At 34.8% G+C, this 19,059-nt stretch overlaps 1 protein-coding gene and 1 long non-coding RNA gene across 3 annotated transcripts in view; one reads left to right on the forward strand and one right to left on the reverse strand.

Moving 5' to 3' along the window:
* The window catches only part of MTCL1 (microtubule crosslinking factor 1), a 126,868-nt gene that overhangs the window by 85,413 nt on the left and 22,396 nt on the right, over positions 1 to 19,059 (forward strand). The window contains exons 7-12 of one of the 2 annotated variants that reach the window (XM_058177438.1): positions 3,536 to 3,628; positions 5,002 to 5,232; positions 6,940 to 7,128; positions 10,149 to 10,316; positions 12,713 to 12,961; positions 15,961 to 16,263. In XM_058177438.1, the coding sequence (XP_058033421.1) occupies positions 3,536 to 3,628; positions 5,002 to 5,232; positions 6,940 to 7,128; positions 10,149 to 10,316; positions 12,713 to 12,961; positions 15,961 to 16,263 (1,233 nt within the window). The remainder of the gene's footprint in view (positions 1 to 3,535; positions 3,629 to 5,001; positions 5,233 to 6,939; positions 7,129 to 10,148; positions 10,317 to 12,712; positions 12,962 to 15,960; positions 16,264 to 19,059) is intronic. The other variant, XM_058177439.1, reaches the window with a different exon arrangement.
* LOC131195492 (uncharacterized) overlaps positions 3,496 to 19,059 on the reverse strand; it is a 38,047-nt gene continuing 22,483 nt past the window's right edge. Inside the window, exon 3 of the long non-coding RNA XR_009154470.1 lies at positions 3,496 to 3,606. This is a non-coding gene — a long non-coding RNA (uncharacterized LOC131195492). The remainder of the gene's footprint in view (positions 3,607 to 19,059) is intronic.

Raw genomic sequence — 19,059 nt, forward strand, 5'->3', positions numbered from 1 at the left:
AAGCAATTAAAGTGCTAACAGCTGAGAGAGTAAATTCTCATACTGTCAGAAGCAAATAGCCTTAGACTATATAAATTAATTTAGAAAGTGCAGATTGGAATATTTGGATTCATTTAAAAACAATAATCAGACATAGACATCTTTGCCAATTCTGTTTGCAATACACATAGAAGCCTGGGACTCCTAATATGCCTTCCAATTTTCCCAAAGCACCTATTGGTTTTCCAGACTCTGATGTAGTAGAAATCAAGTTGGACAACAGGAAAATATTGAATTTATTACTTAGATATACAGTAAATCAGCATTCACAGAATACTTATGGACTACACAATTGTGCCAGAAATTTTCTTTCCCTATAGTTTCTGTTCCTCCTGGTGGATAATACTAATTTGAGATGTATTACTGATTACAAAGACAGAACCTCCCCCAATATACAACTCTTTGGAAGAGACGGAGATTTCTCCCCCTACCCTCTCTGGGCATTTTGAACTGGAGAAAAGGAAGATTAGAATAGATATTCTTTCCATCCAGAGGAGAAAAGGGAAAGGAGCTCTTCAGCCTCAATAGAGATCATGAGAAAATAAATAATCTTTATGGGATATGGTGTGACCGAAAATTCTTAAATAGTTACAAGCAAACAAATAACCCATTATCAAACAGAGATGGAAACTATTCTTTCTTCCTGAGAATGGCTTTTAGCCTGTTTGCTACATACCATAATACATTGGGGGGAAAAGAAGCATAAGAATTTGAATCTCACTTTCTTACCAAATAGCTTTGCTGTTCTTGGAAGTCTATATTTTTTTAATTTCTGTGAACATAGCTCTATGACAACAAATACAAGATTCTTGTCTGGAGATTGGAAAAGATTAGTGTATGTTCTCATGGTAAGAATAGCAATGGATAAGATATGGAAATTATTAAAACATTGGAGTAATTGTACACAAAGTTTTACCTAACATCTTACAAAAAAGAATAAATCCATGTATAGTTAATGATAAAGAAAATATAAGAAGTGAAGTTGATAGTTTTATTTTCTTAAATTCAAGAACATGGACAGTACGCTGGGAGAGAGAAGTTAATTCTGGAGAAGGTAATGACAAACTTAGATGATAAAGTATAAGGATCTGTAGACATTCTCAGTCATCCAGGTCACGGTTGTTTATTATAATCTGAACACTAGCTCCATAGGCTGCAAGAAGAACAAGTCAGTCTTGGACCTATAAAAATTATTTCATTCAGATAACGATTAGCAAGAAAAAACACAAATTTTGTATATCTGATTCAAAAAGAGTAAAGCTTAAAGAAACAACTACTCATCATAAGTTTGAGGGAAGTTGAAGAAGGAGATAATGGATAAAGCAGATGGACAGGATCAAGGTGATGATAAGAATGTCTTTAGAAAAACTGCAATGTTATTATCATAGACAAATAGAGAGGGCAAATATTCATTCATGGACTAATTAAAAGTTGAGCCTGATATATTGGTCCCTAACTAAATAGTGTCGTTAAAGGAATTACAACTATTGTGTAAAATGTATGTTACATGGTTAAAATGCATCTTAAAAGAATGTTAAGAATTGTAATTTTGGTGACATTCAACAACATAATTCCAGTGATTATAGCAACGATCTATCACAGTTACCTGGTGATAAGCTCATCAAACATAATGGAACACATTTCTGATTTAAACATGTACAGGATCACACCACAAGTAACTGAAATGTTCTTTTATAAAGGTCAATACACCTGCAGTTTGTTCATATGTTCTCTTTCCCTTCAAGAGAAAAAGCAAGGTTCAGTTATGCTGTCCAGTTCAAGCAAAGGTCAGATAGCATCCGTAACTAAGATGTTCTGATTAATTAACCATTGTTGAAGCATAAACCAGACTCCTCTGCCTAAAAAAAAATAGATATTATTTCAAATACCCTTTGCTATTCAAACCCATTGGCAGGATGTCAGGAAAATAAATAATCAGGTTTAAAAATGTGACCATTATTTAATGTACTTCCCTCTTTAATTTTATTTTAGCATTAGCTTCTGAAATTCAGAAGCTTGGCTGCCTGACTATCTAAACTTTTCTGCTTTAAGATTAAGGAATTAAAAATGTCAGTGAGCAAAAAGGGGAGAATGCTTGAAGACATTTTAATTTAAGAATTAACTTATATACTGTAACATATTTGGAACTGTAAGGCATTTACACTCTCTGATCCTACACACATGCTGTTGTCATATCTGAACTTGCCACATGCACCCACTTTTTTATTAGTTTACATAATCCCTTGTCTAATTACAATTAATCTCCACATGTGCACAATTCTAACATGTGCTTCATTATCTTCACTGAAGTAGGATTGACATACATGTGTTCATGGGCGTATTTTATTACAAAGAGAACAAATTGATTCTTCAACTTTCTATGCATCAGATAAATTTTGTATCTATGAAACTTTCATAGAAAATAACTATAACAGATTTTTGGTAAAGAATTCACTGCCTAGATTCACTCCTCATTCCTTTTCATTTCTTTTCAACTGAGAAAGCACGTGCCATATCTGGAGTCATTCAAACTGATTTAGCTGGGATACTATTTCTTCTATTTTCCTTTTATTTTAGTATGGTACTACTCCATAATTTGGCAACTGGCTATGAAACTATTCTAAAAGTGGACATTCATTCTCAGAGAGAGCTATATTACTAGATGATTCACCCAGTGGCTTTCCTTCAGCCAATTACTAGGATAACTAAGCTACCTGATATTGAATCTTCAATGGTGATCTACCATGGCATCATGCTTACTACAAGTCAACAAAAGTCTGCATTTGCCATACTAACACACATGTTGTACAGCAGATGACATTTCAGTTTCATTTCAAAACCCTACAGCATAATTGATTGGCTCATCATATACAGCTCAGCTGATCTGTCTTCTCAGAGAAAAAGACTTCAATACAGAATCAGAAATAGATGCAGTAAGTCAGAAAGCACAAAGTGTATTGTGTATTCATATTGCCAATCACTAGCTCACTGAGATATCAGCTCTTCCTCCAGGACAAAAAACATAAATTTAATAAATAAAATTCACTATTCACCAGCATTTTAATTTTTAGGTACTTACTTCACTAAGTACTTTGGTTCTAGGAGCATTGCATTGACTGAAACCAAAATAAACTTTAAATCCAAAGTTTCAGAAATGATAACTTTCTGTAAATGCTTCTATGCACTTCAAAAATCCATATATATGTCTGCATAGATAACTATGGTTACAAATAATCTAGCTGTCCATACCATAGCTAAAGCAGATCCTTATATGAATTATAAATATAAATTCAATCAAAAAATGCATCACTAGATTCATCAACAGAATTTTTTTGTGCAGTTTTTTCACTAATTATGAACATAGCATGTATTTGAACACTATCTTGATTGTATAGTGTTCATCTTGATTTTAAGTCTCATCCTAAAGTTTTGTTACCTTTATAAGAACTGTTATCCTGCTTATCAGCTCAGGGACTGCCATGTTTTACTTGTACAGAATGTATCGATACAGGAACTTCAGACTCAGCTAGAGCAGGAGGTGAAACTTCGACAAGAAGAGCAAGAAACCTTTTCAGAAAGAATAATTCAGGTAAATACATTAAACAGTTACTGGAAGAAAACTTCATCTGGTTTGCTTACTAGAAGCACCATGTATTTGTGAAAAAGTGTTCTGACATTATATATGTTTGGATAATTAAGAATTGCTGAAATACCTTTAAGGGACAACTGATTTTTTAAATTTATATAATTTTCATGTATAAATAGAAATCATATTCTGGCTGCCAGTCATATTATTTGGAAAATGGATTACATGATTACAATAATACTATTGGTTACAGGAATATAATACGGTATAACGTTTTGTCATTCTCACTTTGAAATTTTGTGCGTCCAGTTCCCTATATTGTAAGCTGTTATTATAAAACTAATGTAATTGGAATTTACTGAAAATAATTAGCGTGTGGAAATTATTTTTCTAATAATTTTTTATAAAATAATTTTTCATAGAGAGTCTAGAAATTGCCCTCTTTTAAAATTATTTTACCAATATGATTTATTATAGATGAAGCAGATACAAAATTATAGGTATGATTGCATAATGTTTGGTTTTTTAGATATAGATAACATCAGTTGATTGATAGAATACAGAACTGTAAACCTTTGATAGTGATAATTAATTGACTATATGTATATGTGTTTGTGTTTGTATATGTATGCATGTATAATATGTTTCTTTGTTTAAAAACTCAACACTGACATCTTAAAGGAGGTAAAAAAACAAAATCTTTTGCTGGATATTCAAACATTTGAACTGAGAGAGATTCTTTATATACTATGCCTGGATGGTTCATAATCATAGACATATTCTTTGGATAGTTTGTTCTACGAATATTTCCAAGGATGATTAATTACTAAGCCCTTTCAACAATTGGCTTGGAAAGTAAGAATCTCTCTTTCTTAAGATGTAAAAATAGCACTCTACTCCTCAAAAAAAAAAAAAAAAGTCCTAATCCATAGGGAACATAAATAATTTAGAATCATACCCTATTGGTTTTACTAATTATTAGTTGAAAATGAAATTAGGAATTGTAGTCCCCCATATAACAATATCACGTCCAGGATCATGTAAGCAACATATTGAAAGAATTTAGTGAAGACAGTGTTTATACCCAGAGAATACAAATGCTGACTACAGAAATCTAATCCAGCTTGTTACAATAAATGAGCTGTGTAATTTTTTTTCCAGGGAGCTACTATGGTTAATTAAATTAAATCTTCAACCTGAGATCTTTGGGTTTCTTGAAAAATGGATCCCTTGATAAAATCAGGTGATGATAATTAGAATTGGCAATCTTGGTTTTTTTTGCTCAAATGGATATGGGGGGAGGGGGGCAGATTCCAGTAACAAGCTGCTTAAGGACAATAGTCTATTCATGTTGTGTATACTTGTTCTATTTAAAGTTGGAAGAAGACCATCTGCAAAACTTGCAAAGAAAAGATTTGGAGGTACAAAGCTTGACTTTGCAGAACAAGCTGGAAGAGAAAACTTGGAGTCAGGAGAAAATTCTGATGGATCAAGAACTCAGACATTTCAAGCAGAACTTTTTTATCTTATATGTGAAATTGAAATGGTTGCTAAAACATTGGCGGCATGGCAGGCAAATAGAGAAGCAAGAAGAAGACATACTTGAGGTAACTGTCCCATATTATTCAATGGAGTAAAGCTAGAAACATGATGATAATAGTTTTATTATAGGCAAAATATATTTTAAGAAATAACATTACTTCAAGTTCAGATGCCAAAACTACCTTCATTGTGTCATTGTAATTTCTTGTCACAATGTTTTTATGCAGAAAAGGTATCAAACTGGTACTTGAAACTAATTAGGATTATCAAAGAAAAAAGGTAGCAATATATATTCTTTTGTGCAGATATCCCAAATTATCTGTTACCTTTAAATTTTAAAGGTGCCGTAAAGCTGTGGGATTAAACAATTTTTACAAACCCAACATTTTTTCTGCCTCTCTTGCAGTTTAGGATATCTTTCTTCAGAAGAACCAAATGGTACTTTACATTAAAATTTAAAAATATTGTTTGCAGAAATAGAATTATAATTTACTCTGTTCATTATGAGTTTTGTATTAATTAAAAGCAGGAGCAATAAAAAGAATTATATGCCAAAATGTTCCCAAATTTACCACCAAACTGTTGGAGATGTGGGTATAAGCTAGGCACATACTACCATATGTGGTAGATGTGCCCCAAAATAAAAAATTTTTGGCAAAAAATTAAAAATTGGCTAGAGGAAATTATCCATTTAAAAATGGAATTCAAATCTGAATTTTATGTTTTGGGAATAATTAGTTTAAAAATGGATAAATCTTTGCAATATCTAGCACTTCATATATTAACGGCAGCAAGGATCGCTGTAGCACATGACATGGAAACAAAATAATGTTCCAGCAGGGGAAGTAATTATCCAAAAAATTTTACCATTTGCAGAAATGGACAGGATGACATTAGAAATTAAGAAAAGGAAGAGTCGGATTATTATAAAGTGTGGAATAAATTGTATGATTGGTTGGAAAAAAGAAATCAAAATTATAATTATAAATTGGATTGTTAATCTGACTGAGCTGGAATTAGGAAAGGTAAATTATTGGATAAGTATGTATAGGTCTGATTAATATATATATATATACTATCACCGATACGACGAGCTGTAAAATATGTAACGATATGTTTGTGATGTGTTTTTGTTTTTGTTGTTGTTTTCATTTTGTTTTTGTTTTTTTAAGGGTGAAAAAACTTAATAAAAATTATTTTTTTAAAAAAAGAATTATATAGCAGTATAATATCTTTTTAAATTCATTTATGTACTAATAATTTTCTATACTAATAGAGAGGCCAAATCAATACAATTAATTACAAAGCCTATTGTGTTAATTTTTGCCCAATATGAGATTAGATTTATGAGTCTAGAAATCTCAGAATCTCAGGATTTGTTCAATAAGATTAAAATAATTTGTTTGGGTTTTTTTTTGTTTATATATGTATTGATTTTTAATATTGAAGTTTATTAATTAAATCAGTCTTTTTGCAAACTATAGACCTCTAAACAGTTAGCACCAAGTTTACTCTCAAAGAATTCTGAGGATACTAAATGTGGGAAGCCTGGTTAATATAAATCATGAACAAACTATACATTTAAAAAAATAGGGAGTAACTTGTTTGTAGGATGTAACAAATTTTTATCCACTTCATCAATTTGATTTCATAAACAGTTAAGCATCCATAGACAGAAATAAGGAAAATCTATGAAATAGGTAGTTATTTCATGTAGGAATTTATTGCTTTCATATAGGATTGTATTTATTTTAGTTCATTTGCAATTTTAGGTAGAACACCTTGATCCCATGCTAGACTTCACCTTTCAGTCTGAACAAAAAGGGGAGGAAGAAGGGGAGGAAGAGGAGGAAGAAGATACTGTTTTTGCAATGACAAATTACTCCCATCATTCCACAGTAGAAATAAGCGGCCATGGACCACAACTACAGACAGCAGAGGTGTTGCAGCTACAAAAGCAGGTATCAAGGCAAATGTACAGGTGCTTATTCTGTCATGAGAGTTATCTCTATGATTTTGTTGTTTTATCCATTCTGTCTATTCTGTTTTGTATTGTAAACAATGATCCCAAATAGAAAGTACTGCTGAGAAATGTATTTCATTGAATGGTGGTATGCAGAATGTACATGTTTATTTCACCTAAGTATTTCCATAGCAATTTACTTCTCAGTCACTGCTGTAAGAGTTAATTCATTTTAATATTTTTCTCACAAATGTATTGAGAGAGTTTCCAAACTGGGGCATGACCTACATACAGATACAGTGTTTAGACATCAAAATATACCAAGAGATTAATTAGCAATCTCCTTTCCAAATACCATCACTGACTTGCAGTTCAATCCACTTTCTGTAAAACTATTGGCAATTTAGCCCAGAAGTCCCCAACCCCCAGGCCATGGACTGGAACTGGTCCATGGTCCATTGGGAACTGAGCTGTGGAAGCGACAGGAGAGGCCACGAAGGTGTATGCATGTGCCGGATTAGGTTGCACACTGAAACCATCCCCTTCCCCCATGCTTCTGCCAGTGCCGTTCTGTGGGGCCAAAAAGGTTGGGGACCGCTGATTTAGTTAATATATTTCAATCTAAAGTATGATAACTATTGGTTTTCTACAGGAAAATATTATCATTCAATAAAACTTTATTAAAGCAACAAATAATATAAATAATAAAATATAAGAATTAATTAATCAATAATTGAAGTAAATAAAAGTAACCGAATAACAGTTTCTAATTGCTGTGTCTCAGTGTATATATCCTAAAGTTTAAAAGTCCAAAACTAATCTAAATGCAAAGCTTTTTAAAATCTATTTAAATAAATCATGCTCTCTGTTCTAGTGGAGTCAATAAATAATAAGACATTTCATAGTCCTGGGGTTAAAACTCAAAAAGCTTTCTGTTCCATCAGTGCTGATTCTACTAATAGTTACAAGGAAAAAGCTATATAATTAAATAGATATGTGTAGAGTAATTATGTTGAACATGAAAATTGACGTAGATAGTAAGAAAAAAACCTGGTAAAAGCTGATACGAATAGAAATATTTCAGTTTGTTTATGGGCAGCAAGCAATAGCATTTAATTTTTCCAGACAAATAATATTTATAAAAGAGCATTTGAATTTACAAAATATTAATAGAAATGATATTCCACATTTTTAACCTTGGATGATATCTGCATACTTTCTTGAGATAATAATTTAAATTGTTATGTGATAGATAAATGGTATACTACCAAATCGAAGATATATTTTACAATGACAGATGGCTCTATGAAATTCTTTGTGCTTGTTCTGTGCAAACACAAAAATATCTACTTGAAAGGAGTTTTTTTTTTCTATATGTATCAAGGATTCACAGTGTAATACCTTCCTTGCAATGGCATTCACTTGCCACCAAAAGACATTTGTAATTAAAAAGTATATCAAAATTATTCTAGTCTCTTCATATTTAGACACTATACCTCTGCCTCCTAGCCCTTGGATTATAAATTCTATCAGGTGAAGTGGCATGTAGATTCAATATACTGCATTTATCTTTAATTGTGATATGTTGGTACTGTGATTTCATCATCACTCTTGAAAAATGTATATGTTTATTATTCTATGGGCTAATATTCTAAGTATGTCCTAATATTCAGCCTCTCTTCTTGTCCACCTTTAAAATTACTTAAGAAATCGGGTGAAGGGAGGCCCTTGTGCAAGTACACCAGTGGTGGGTTTCAAAATTTTTTACCACCAGTTCTGTAGGTGTGGTTTGGTGGGTGTTGCATGACTTGTTGGGCATAGTAGGGGAAGGATACTGTAAAATCTCCATTCCCATCCCACTCCTGGAAAGGCTACTGCAAAAATCCCCATATCCTCCTGATCAGCTGGGAATTGGGAGGCAGAAAATAGATGGGGGTGGGGCCAGTCAGAATTTTTACTACCGGTTCTCCGAACTACTCAAAATTTCCACTACATTCTCCAGAACTGGTCAGAACCTGCTGAAACCCACCTCTGAAGTACACACCTAGTTTATTTGGAAAATCTACTTGTGGTTTTTGATGTGCCTATCTACTTAACCTAACCATCTAGCCCACGCCAAATATTATTTTCTTGTAACTAAAAAGTAGAAACTTTTTGCTCAACTATTGCCAGTCCTCTAGCTTCAATTTCCACCAGAATTACGCTGGAGCCTGAGCCATCACAATTTAAAACAGTGGCAAAATATTTTGTGGTCTCTTTTGTTGGTTTAAGTAGAAATGTATGCACATTTAAATACAGGTTTTGGTGATCTTTTTAAATGTTATGAGCCATTCAGATTACTGAGCCTCTATATTTTAGTTGTGATTTTAAAGTATGTTCTACTGAGATATTGTATTGATTTCTAATATACTTTGTATTGCTTTTGGTGATAGAAACATGAAGAATAAAACTAGTACTGTTCAAGAATGAGGCAAAAAAAGAGAGTTACCTCAAAAACTGATTACTTCAAATACAAGTAATCCTCGAGGAACAACAGGCCATTTAACAACAGTTCAAAACAACGACTGACACCCCAAAACTATAAATGATCCCATTTCAAAGTTATGACAGATGCAGCCCTCCTCCCCTCATTCACATATATGACAGACCACAGGGATTCTGTAGAGCTCTCCCCTGTCTGTCTTCCCACCCCCTGACCCCCCGTGCTTAGGCCTGCTCCCTATGCCTCCTGGGAGAAGCTGCTATTTTTAGCACCCCTAAAATAGCGCTGTGCCTTTTTAAAGAAAAGCTTTAATCCCATATCTCAAAGGTGCTATTTCAAGAGGCTTCTTGGATGAGAAGTGAAATGTCTTCAACAAACAAACAAACGAGAAAGTCCACTTGCCTCTTGAAAAATCACCTTTTTGGGACAACCATGACCTGAATGACTGAGAATCTCCATAGACATGATCCCATAGTTTGTAAAGTGGTGGTTGAATGACAGTATTTCAAAACTATAGACAGCTTTGCTTTTTTCAGGCAAAGGATAATAGCCGACTTTTGCGTGCCCTGAAAATATTGATGAATAAGTTCCAATCAGAACTCCAAGACGATGAGCAAGAGCGTCATGATTTGCAACAACAATATGCCACTGACAAAGCTGCATGGGAAATGGAATGGACTAAACTGAACTGTCAGCTGGAGCAGGTATGTTTTTTCCCCATAATTTGAGTCAAAGGGCATGACACTGTAAGTGAAGTACAGCTCCCTGCAAAGATATGTTCAGGATCTGATGATTTCAATTTGAAAACAGTTTGAAAACAGTTTGAAAACAGTTTGAAAACATGAAAGCCAGTTTCGTCTAGTGCCGTGATGGCAAACCTATGGCACACGTGCCAGAGGTGCCAAACAGTGCCCTCTCCGATGGCACACAAGCCGTCAACCCAGTTCAGCTCCGCTGTGCATAAGATCATGCCTCCCGCTGGCCAGCTGGTCTTCAGGTCTCTGCCGTGCATGCACGGGGGTGGGGTGCATGCAGGGGGCTGCACGCATATGTGGGGAGTGCATGTGGGGGGGTGCATGCATGGGGCAGGGCGCATGCAGGGGGCCGTGTGCATATGTGCATGGGGCCATGCATAGGTGCTGCATGCACATTGCATTTGAGGGGTTTGGGCACACGTGCTCACATTCGCATGTGTGCACGTGCGCTTTGGGCACTCAGTCTGGAAAAGATTAGCCATCACTTGTCTAGTGGTTAAGGCATCAGACTAGAAACTGGGAAACCTTGATTTCTACTCCTCTCTTAGGCATGAAGTCCAGTTGGGTGATTTTGGGCCAGTCACTTTCTCTCATCCCTAGGAAGGATCCTATGGCAAACTCCTTCCAAAAATCTTGCCCAAGGTTTCCAGGATTTGTCCAGGCAGCCATTGGAGTCAAAAACTGGTGTGAAAGCACAAAATTAAAAATTAATTCATGGTACAAGTTCTACTCCTTGGGATATGGGATGTAATTGTACGTTTTCTCTGTAGGGTCTCTGTTGCTTTAGAATGAGCACACTTTCAGGTGGTATTTTGGCAGTTCTCTGACATTCTGCCTCTTGTGAGCCTGTGCCATTGTTGACATTGAATAATAATGTTTTTTTCCCCACATAGCTCATATAGCGTAATCACAGTTTTCCCATTTGTGAAGTTGAACCTTAACAGATTTGGGAAGTGAGACAGTTTGGCAAAAGTTATTTACTAGCAGAACCAACTTCTCTGCTGCTATTGTTTTTTATACAAGTAGCTGCTAAACTTCATTAGTGACCCAAAATGTTTGCCTCAAGCTTCAGACTTGCTTTGCAGTTAATAACTGCTCTTAAAAACACTTTATCACACTATACAACAAGTATGCTATGAAGATAGAAGTGAGGTTCTTGTGGGAGGTGAAGATCTTGTTTCCTTTTTGATTGGGTGTATAGTTTGATGCCTCATCTTGGATTCTCACAAAGGCTGCAGTCAAGGCAGTTGAGCTCTGAGCATTTGGAAGATGTTGAAGTTGACTGTGTGGAAATGTCCTGATGTAGAAATTCCTCTGAGAATATTAGAAATTGTGTGAGTGTACCAAATCTAAGCAATTCAAATTGTGGGTTTCAGTCAAGAAATAATATATTTCTACTCTTGAAAGTAACAACTTATAAAATGAAGACACTTATCACATAAAGCTATTTTTTTATCCTATTTTCTTACTGAGTTGCAGCAGCATCTATGATTGTAATAGCCTTGTTCTTTTTATATTCTTTTTTTATAATTACGTATATTATTTATTTAACATGTTCTTAGGTTATATAAATATACTTTTATCATATTATTTTTCATAACCTGCTATAACCAGCAGTCAGGTAAAGAAGGTTGGTCCTGGAAATAGGTTTTCATTTGAACTCAGCTTTGCTGGCTGAGGAATTCTGGGAGTTAAAGTCTACAAGTCTTAAAGTGACCAAGGTTGGAGACCCCTGCTATAAAGCATCAGAGTTACCGTATATACTCGAGTATAAGCCGAGTTTTTCAGCACATTTTTTGTGCTGAAAAACGTCCCCTCGGCTTATACTCGAGTATATACGGCTTATACTCGAGTTTTTTTTTTTTTCTTCTTTTTTTCACATTATACCGGATGGTGCAAACTTGGCGGGCTTTTGCATTAGCGCGGGGAAGCCCTGCCGGTGCAGTGAGAGGGCGGGGCGGGGGAGCCGCCAGCCTTCTCGGCTGAGGGAGGGAGGCTTTCCCTGACCGGTAGCTGCCTCATTTCCCTCCCTCGGCTTATACTCGAGTCCCCAGTTTACCCCAGTTTTTTGGGGTAAAATTGGGGACCTCGGCTTATACTCGGATCGGCTTATATTCGAGTATATACGGTAATATACATTTTGAGCCATGAATCATAAACTTCAGTGAGGTTTTTAATTGAATTACTATCTTAAGCTACACATTGTTACCAGAAAAACATTGTTCCCATTTTGTAGTTGTTCTTTCAAATCAAAATGTCAAAGCTTATGTTGAAGTTGGTAGAAAATCCTGTTAATTTCTATGAAACACTATTGTGTCATTGGGAAGTTTTGTTTTAATTTACAGCTGGGAGGGAAGACTGAAAAAGCACAGAGTCAGACTGGCGTTGATGCCACAACAGCTTTCAGAAGGGAGAGAGAGGAACACAAGAATCTCTTAGCAGAGAGTCATCGATTAGTAATGGACTTGCAATGGCAAATTCAGCACAATGAAAAAAACTGGAAAAGAGAAAAAGTAGAGCTTTTAGAAAGACTTGACAAAGACCGGCGAGAGTGGGAGAGGCAAAAAAAGGATCTGCTCAGGAAGGTAGAACAGGTAAGTTATGATATTCTGATTAAAACAAGATACATTTCAGGATCTCTGTTCCAAAGGAGTATTAGATTTATGCCTTCAAAAAAAATCTATTAATCAGAAAAGAAGCTACCAGACTCCTTTTAGTTTGTTGCCATTATAGACTAAGATGGCTCCCTTTCTACAAAGTCCACAACCAAATCAAAAGCACCCTTACTAGTACCTTGGAAATTTGCTAAATATTGCAATTTATTTTATTTTATTTTATTTTATTTTATTTTATTTATTTATTTATTTATTTATTTATTTATTTATTTATTTTTGTCACAACAGTATATACAATCATCTACATAAAATAACTCATCATGAGAGAAAAGTATATATAAGTAAAAGTATAAGTAAAAGTATGCATATAATATTATAATGAAGAAAACAATAGGACAGGAACGGTAGGCACTTTTGTGCTTTTGTGCACGCCCCTTATTATGCACGCCCCTTAATTCTTTTCTTGTGTATTTCATTTCTGTCAAAAATACTGTTTTGTTTCTCAGGCAAAAAAAATATTTACTGTTGAAAACCAAAATCCACAGTGATTATTTTTTACGAGATTCTCATCACAAGTAAAAATAGGAAATAAGAGGTGGTCAGCTATAGGAGAACACAAGTGTATTTTGAAGTTATATGTGTAACTTCTATGGAACCAAGAGATTTAGGATTTTGCAATCATGATAGTCTTTTGCAACAAAAGCAGCAACCTCTTCTACTATGTTAAAAACCAATCAGTGGCATGAACTTTCATGAACCAGCCTTCACTTTATTAGATACTTATTTCCCTTTCATTTTATAGATGGATACTTTAGTCTCAGAAATGCCTGCTTTCAGTATTTTTGTTATGAGTCCTTATCTTAGACAATGTTTTCTTTGTTTCCAAATATAGCTATGCGTAATGTTTCTGCAGATCTGTTTAAGATGTTCATATTAATCAAAGAAAATCTTTTTATGCATTTCCCAGCATTTCTAACAAAAAAGTGAAAGAAATATTAGAATGTTTAATTCTCATTAAAGTACTTATAATCTAAGTACTTATTTATTTCAGTGATAAAATTTGCTAAGTTTCAGATAATCTTAAATCTGATGGCCAGTTTCAAAAATATATGAAAGAATGGGTTATCCTGCCCATAATTATATCACTCTTCAATAGCAATTTTACACAGATATTTTCACATAGAGGATATTTTCTAGCCTGAATTTCTGACCACAAATTATTTATACTAGATTTTGTGCTCCTGATTTTCATAATGAATGTTCAAGAAAGCTTATATATAGTCTCCAAAGATTCATGTGCCTAATCACTACTATTTTATTTTATAAACAAACTGTACTTATAAATGTCATGTAGATTTCTACACCAATGAATACGATAGCTGAAATGAATAGATCTTCTTAACTCCAGTAAAAATATTATACAATCAATATATCTCTTGTTGGCTTTTAACATCATAATAAAAATGCTTTTCTACCACTAGCTGAGTTTTCCAATCTCCAAAATGTAATACTTTGCTTATCTTCCAATAACATGTTACAGAATGGCAATTGGAAATCTAGAATTTTCCTCATATATTAATAATGAAACAACATTTGTAGGGCTGAGTGGTCATTTGTGAATTGAGTGTCTGAATATGAACAAAGGGGGGAAAAGAGGATGATAATTTGAAACATTTTAAAATAAATGGGAGGCAGCATGAGGTAGTGATTAAGGTGTTGGTCCAGGATAGTCATTCACTCTCAGACCACTCTACCTCACATAACTGTAAGTGTAAGAATAAAATGAAGGAAGACCCTTCATTTTGAAGGAATGGTAGATATAACAAATCTATACAGATAATGACTTAACAACATTAACATTCCAACAGCTTAACTGGTATGTTAAGGGACCCATTACTTGGCTTTACTATTAGTTGACTAATCATCCTGGCTGCTATTTGTACTTACTTATTTTTTATTGTTTTAATGTTTTTTAAATTGTTTTGTTTTTTTAAATTTTTTTTTGTAAACCTCACAGAATTCATTTGGTTGAGTTGGGTGGCTACAGAAATTGAATAAATAAATAAATAAATAAATTTACAATCCTTAATCATTTTATTCTGACAATTTAACTCAGGTGCCTGAAAAGAGAAACATTTCTAAAAATACAAAGCATGGCTCATTTGTGGTAGTAGTTTTAGCTTATATATTGTTGACCTACATTTTAAAGGAATTACACTATTCCCTTTCTTTCAAATTTACAGTTATAGTGTCTCCTGAGACATATCAAATCTAATTTTATCCTGCCTGTGATTGGAAGATATTACATGTTTCGCAGATCATTTTTGTTATTCTCCAATTATGAAGAGGTGCTTTTTATTATTCCAGGTTGTTACATATAAACATAAAACTCAATGCCAAATAATAAATGCCTAGATTGGTTTTAAATTCAGTATATTCAATTTAGCACTCAGACTCACCCTATGTCAGTATATATCTAGAAAAAGTTTGACTATCCTAAATGGTGGTACTAACTCCAAGTGGAATGATGTCCAATATATCCGCAATATGATATCCATGGCATACTATCAATAGAAAATATAACAGTCTAAATAGAATACTTTTGTAGGGATTAATTTTCCCACCCAAATTATGATAGGAGTGCCTGCAAGGTGGAATTCATTGGTTTACCACATTAATTTTACCCCCTCCAATTTTTATCCTAAAGCAACTATAGGAAAGTGGTGCTTTAATGTAATAATAGTAGCATAATTCTTTCCAGCATTTATTCAGATACTTTAACATAGACAGTGTACAATTTTAACCTCTACCTTTATTTAGGCTGGGTACAATCATTAAGTTTCATATAAATAATGCTAATATAAAAAAAGATAAAAGTAGCCTGAAATACCGAGGAAGACCTTGCATACTTTCTATCTCTCTTAAGAACTCTTAAGTCTCTGTATTAATGTCTTGTCCATTATTAATCTCTTTCTCAGCCTCCAAAAGTAAATTCATCAAGGGGGGACAGCATCCTTTATGATTCAAAAGAAACTGCCTTTCATTCATTTTCACACCAAGGGAGCCATCATGTGCCTCATCCATTGGGGTCAAGGTCCTATTCTGATTCAGAAACCATGCAATTTGAAGATCGATCACTGTCTAAATTGAAGGAAAGTGACAGATGCACTGCCACAGAAAACTTATTTCTAGATACTTTGTCCCTCGATTCTCCAGATGATTTTGATGAACCACAATCTCAGAAAGTGGAACAGGAGAGGTTGTTAACCTGTGTAAATGAGGTAATGTGGCTTCACTTTTATGCTATCAATTATATGACAATTAATACTGCTATTGTGACAAATAATTTTATCAAATGCCTATAGTTTATAAGCCAGTGGCAACTTCATCCTAATCTTTATTTTTATTACGTACTATGAACTGAAATCAAATACCAAGAGTGTTTAAAGTATAAGCCTTATTTATACAAAAACAAAGCAGTAACATAGTCAAATAATATGTCTAAAGAACAGTAGTGAAACTGTGCAAATAATGGGAAATTAACATAATGTTAAACATAACATTACACCTTTTTATATTGCTCTCTAGGCAGCCTGATCTTGTGGATATTCTTTATACACGTTAATGTTTGAATATTTATTTTATTTATTTGGGTATTTGCATCCTTAGACCTAAATGAAAGTGAAAGGGTTTCCAAAATATTATGCAATACAGATATGTATGTATGTGCATATGTGTTCTGTCCCCCCCCCCCCAACCACAATCAATTAGAAACGCAAACTGACTAGATGTGCCAGCAATTTATTCTTGCCAAGTCCTCTTATCTATCAGAGCAACTGCAGTCCGAGCTGGAACAATCCCAAAGTTCAGAAGGAAACGAAACAGAATCCAGGAGCCAAAGTACAGCCAACGTTTTCAACAGTCAATTGTTTGTTCGTCACAAGAACTATAGGGCAGGCCCTCCTGCTTTTATATCCTGTTGGGTGTGGTTCCGTGACTCAGCACTCTCTAGGCCTGCCCCACCCTTTCTTTTGATGTTGCCGTCTCTACTGTCTGTGATACCGGGGGTCCAGCCACGACTGATTGTCAGCAACTGGGTCTTGAGGCGTGGCCTGAGGGGGAGGAGATGCAGGAGACAGAGGCCTAGTCATCTTTTCCACCTTGCCTGCCTCTGGGACTTGGAGCGGAGCCAGAGAAGGAGGCTCCACAGAGGGAAGCCCTGTCAGCTCTTCCCCCTCGCTCTCTGAGCCACTTTCTGCCAGGAGGCCAGGTTCGGGGGGGGGGGCAGATTCGGGGGGGGGGGGGCGAAGACACAACAATATGTGTATGTGTGCATACATGCATACATAAACACATATGTATACACACAAAAACAAACGTTAACATGTGAAAAGTTTCCTGAACCATTTTAAGTCAAATTTCAGCATGCCAAGATAAGTTAGGGAAAGGGGATTCTAATTTGCAGAAAATTAGATGGATCTTTCTTTAGAGGAGTTTGCAGTTCTATGGCAAATATAAGACCTTCCATGAATTTAAGAATCTTACCTATCAAAGTACCAGAACAAGATGTTCTTGGGAAGGTAGGAAAGTTCTCTATGGGGAACACTGACTGGTGAAGCGGGGAATTTCATTGGAAGAGAAAAAGAACATTCTGTTGGAGATACTCATGCTAGATTTTTGTGAATGGCAACTTTTGGAGCAGAAATATTCTAACAGATGTTAACATAATTTAAAAGTTTGCCTACAAACTTAATTGAAGGCCAAGGCAATTGCTATTTTGCGTTTTGTGTGATTTGCAGGAGTCCATGCTGGCAGTGCGTCTAACTTTCAAATCTAATTATATATCTACCATTACTCGTCACTTTCACTATCATATTCTCAAGGTTCCAAAACAAATAGTACTTAATTGGTGGGAAATTCCAACAGTAGCCATACACATGTGATACCAGAAACTGAACAGTAAAGCTCCCTGATAGAACAGTCTTAGACTTAGAACAGTCTAAGCTTCCTGATAGAATAGTAACTTTTTATTGGGTATGGTGCCTTGAGCTGCCTTTCATTAAAGCTATCTGTCCTGACTAAAGTGAATATAGAAAAGCTGACTTTGTTTTTGAACTAAACAACCTTTTTGTCACAAATGGAGCTATTCTTCCATTGACCGTCTGTATGCTCTCATAGATCTTTTCTGACTGTTTTCTATAAGCCAGTGCACCTTATTGGTTTAGTCCAGTGGTCCTCAAGGAGGTCTCCAAGACTCTCCGTGGGTCGACAAACTTAAATAAATATTTTCTCATTTTAATCTCTAAAACAGTAATCATAGATAGATATAACCTACACACTTTGGTGTCCTCAGTCATTTTTAAGAATATAAAAGGGTCCTGAGACCGAAGTGTGTGAAAACTATCCAGCTAGTCTTCCTGTCCACTGACAAAAAAAAAAAAAGGTCAGGTTTGGCTTTATAGAATTTGGCCGTTTGTAATTCAGTTTGGTTCATTAGGCTTCAGAACAAAAGTGAAATCTGAAAGGATTCCGGGAAACTTGATTAATTCGAAGCATAAAAAGCATTGCTGACTTGGTCATATCTCATAACAGAGATGAAATGATAGAAGGTGTTGAAGCTATAGGAATCTTGGGGGCAAGTGATCACGCAATATTGGAATTCAACATTATGCAAACACAAGTAGTAGAACAAAGTCAAACTAGAGTCTTGGACTTCAAGAGAGCTAATTTCAAAAAACTCAGAGAGAGCTTGAGAAGGATTCCATGGATGAGAATCCTCAAGGGGAAAACAACTCAAGAAGCTTGGGAAATTTTGAAAAGTGAGATTATAAAAGCCTAGTCTAGCACAATACCAATGAGGAAGAAAAATAATAAATCTCAAAAGAAACCAGCATGGATGCATAAAGAACTATCTGACAAATTGAAAGACAAAAAGGACAAGTATATAAAGTGGAAAGAGGGGCAAATAACTAAGGCAGAATATCAACAAATAGCCCGAGCCTGTAAAGATAAAGTGAGGAAAGCTAAGGCTCACAATGAACAAAGGCTAGCAACAAAAGTAAAAAATAACCAAAAAA

The sequence above is a fragment of the Ahaetulla prasina genome, chromosome 3 (assembly GCF_028640845.1).
Source record: "Ahaetulla prasina isolate Xishuangbanna chromosome 3, ASM2864084v1, whole genome shotgun sequence".
Taxonomy (NCBI): domain Eukaryota; kingdom Metazoa; phylum Chordata; class Lepidosauria; order Squamata; family Colubridae; genus Ahaetulla; species Ahaetulla prasina.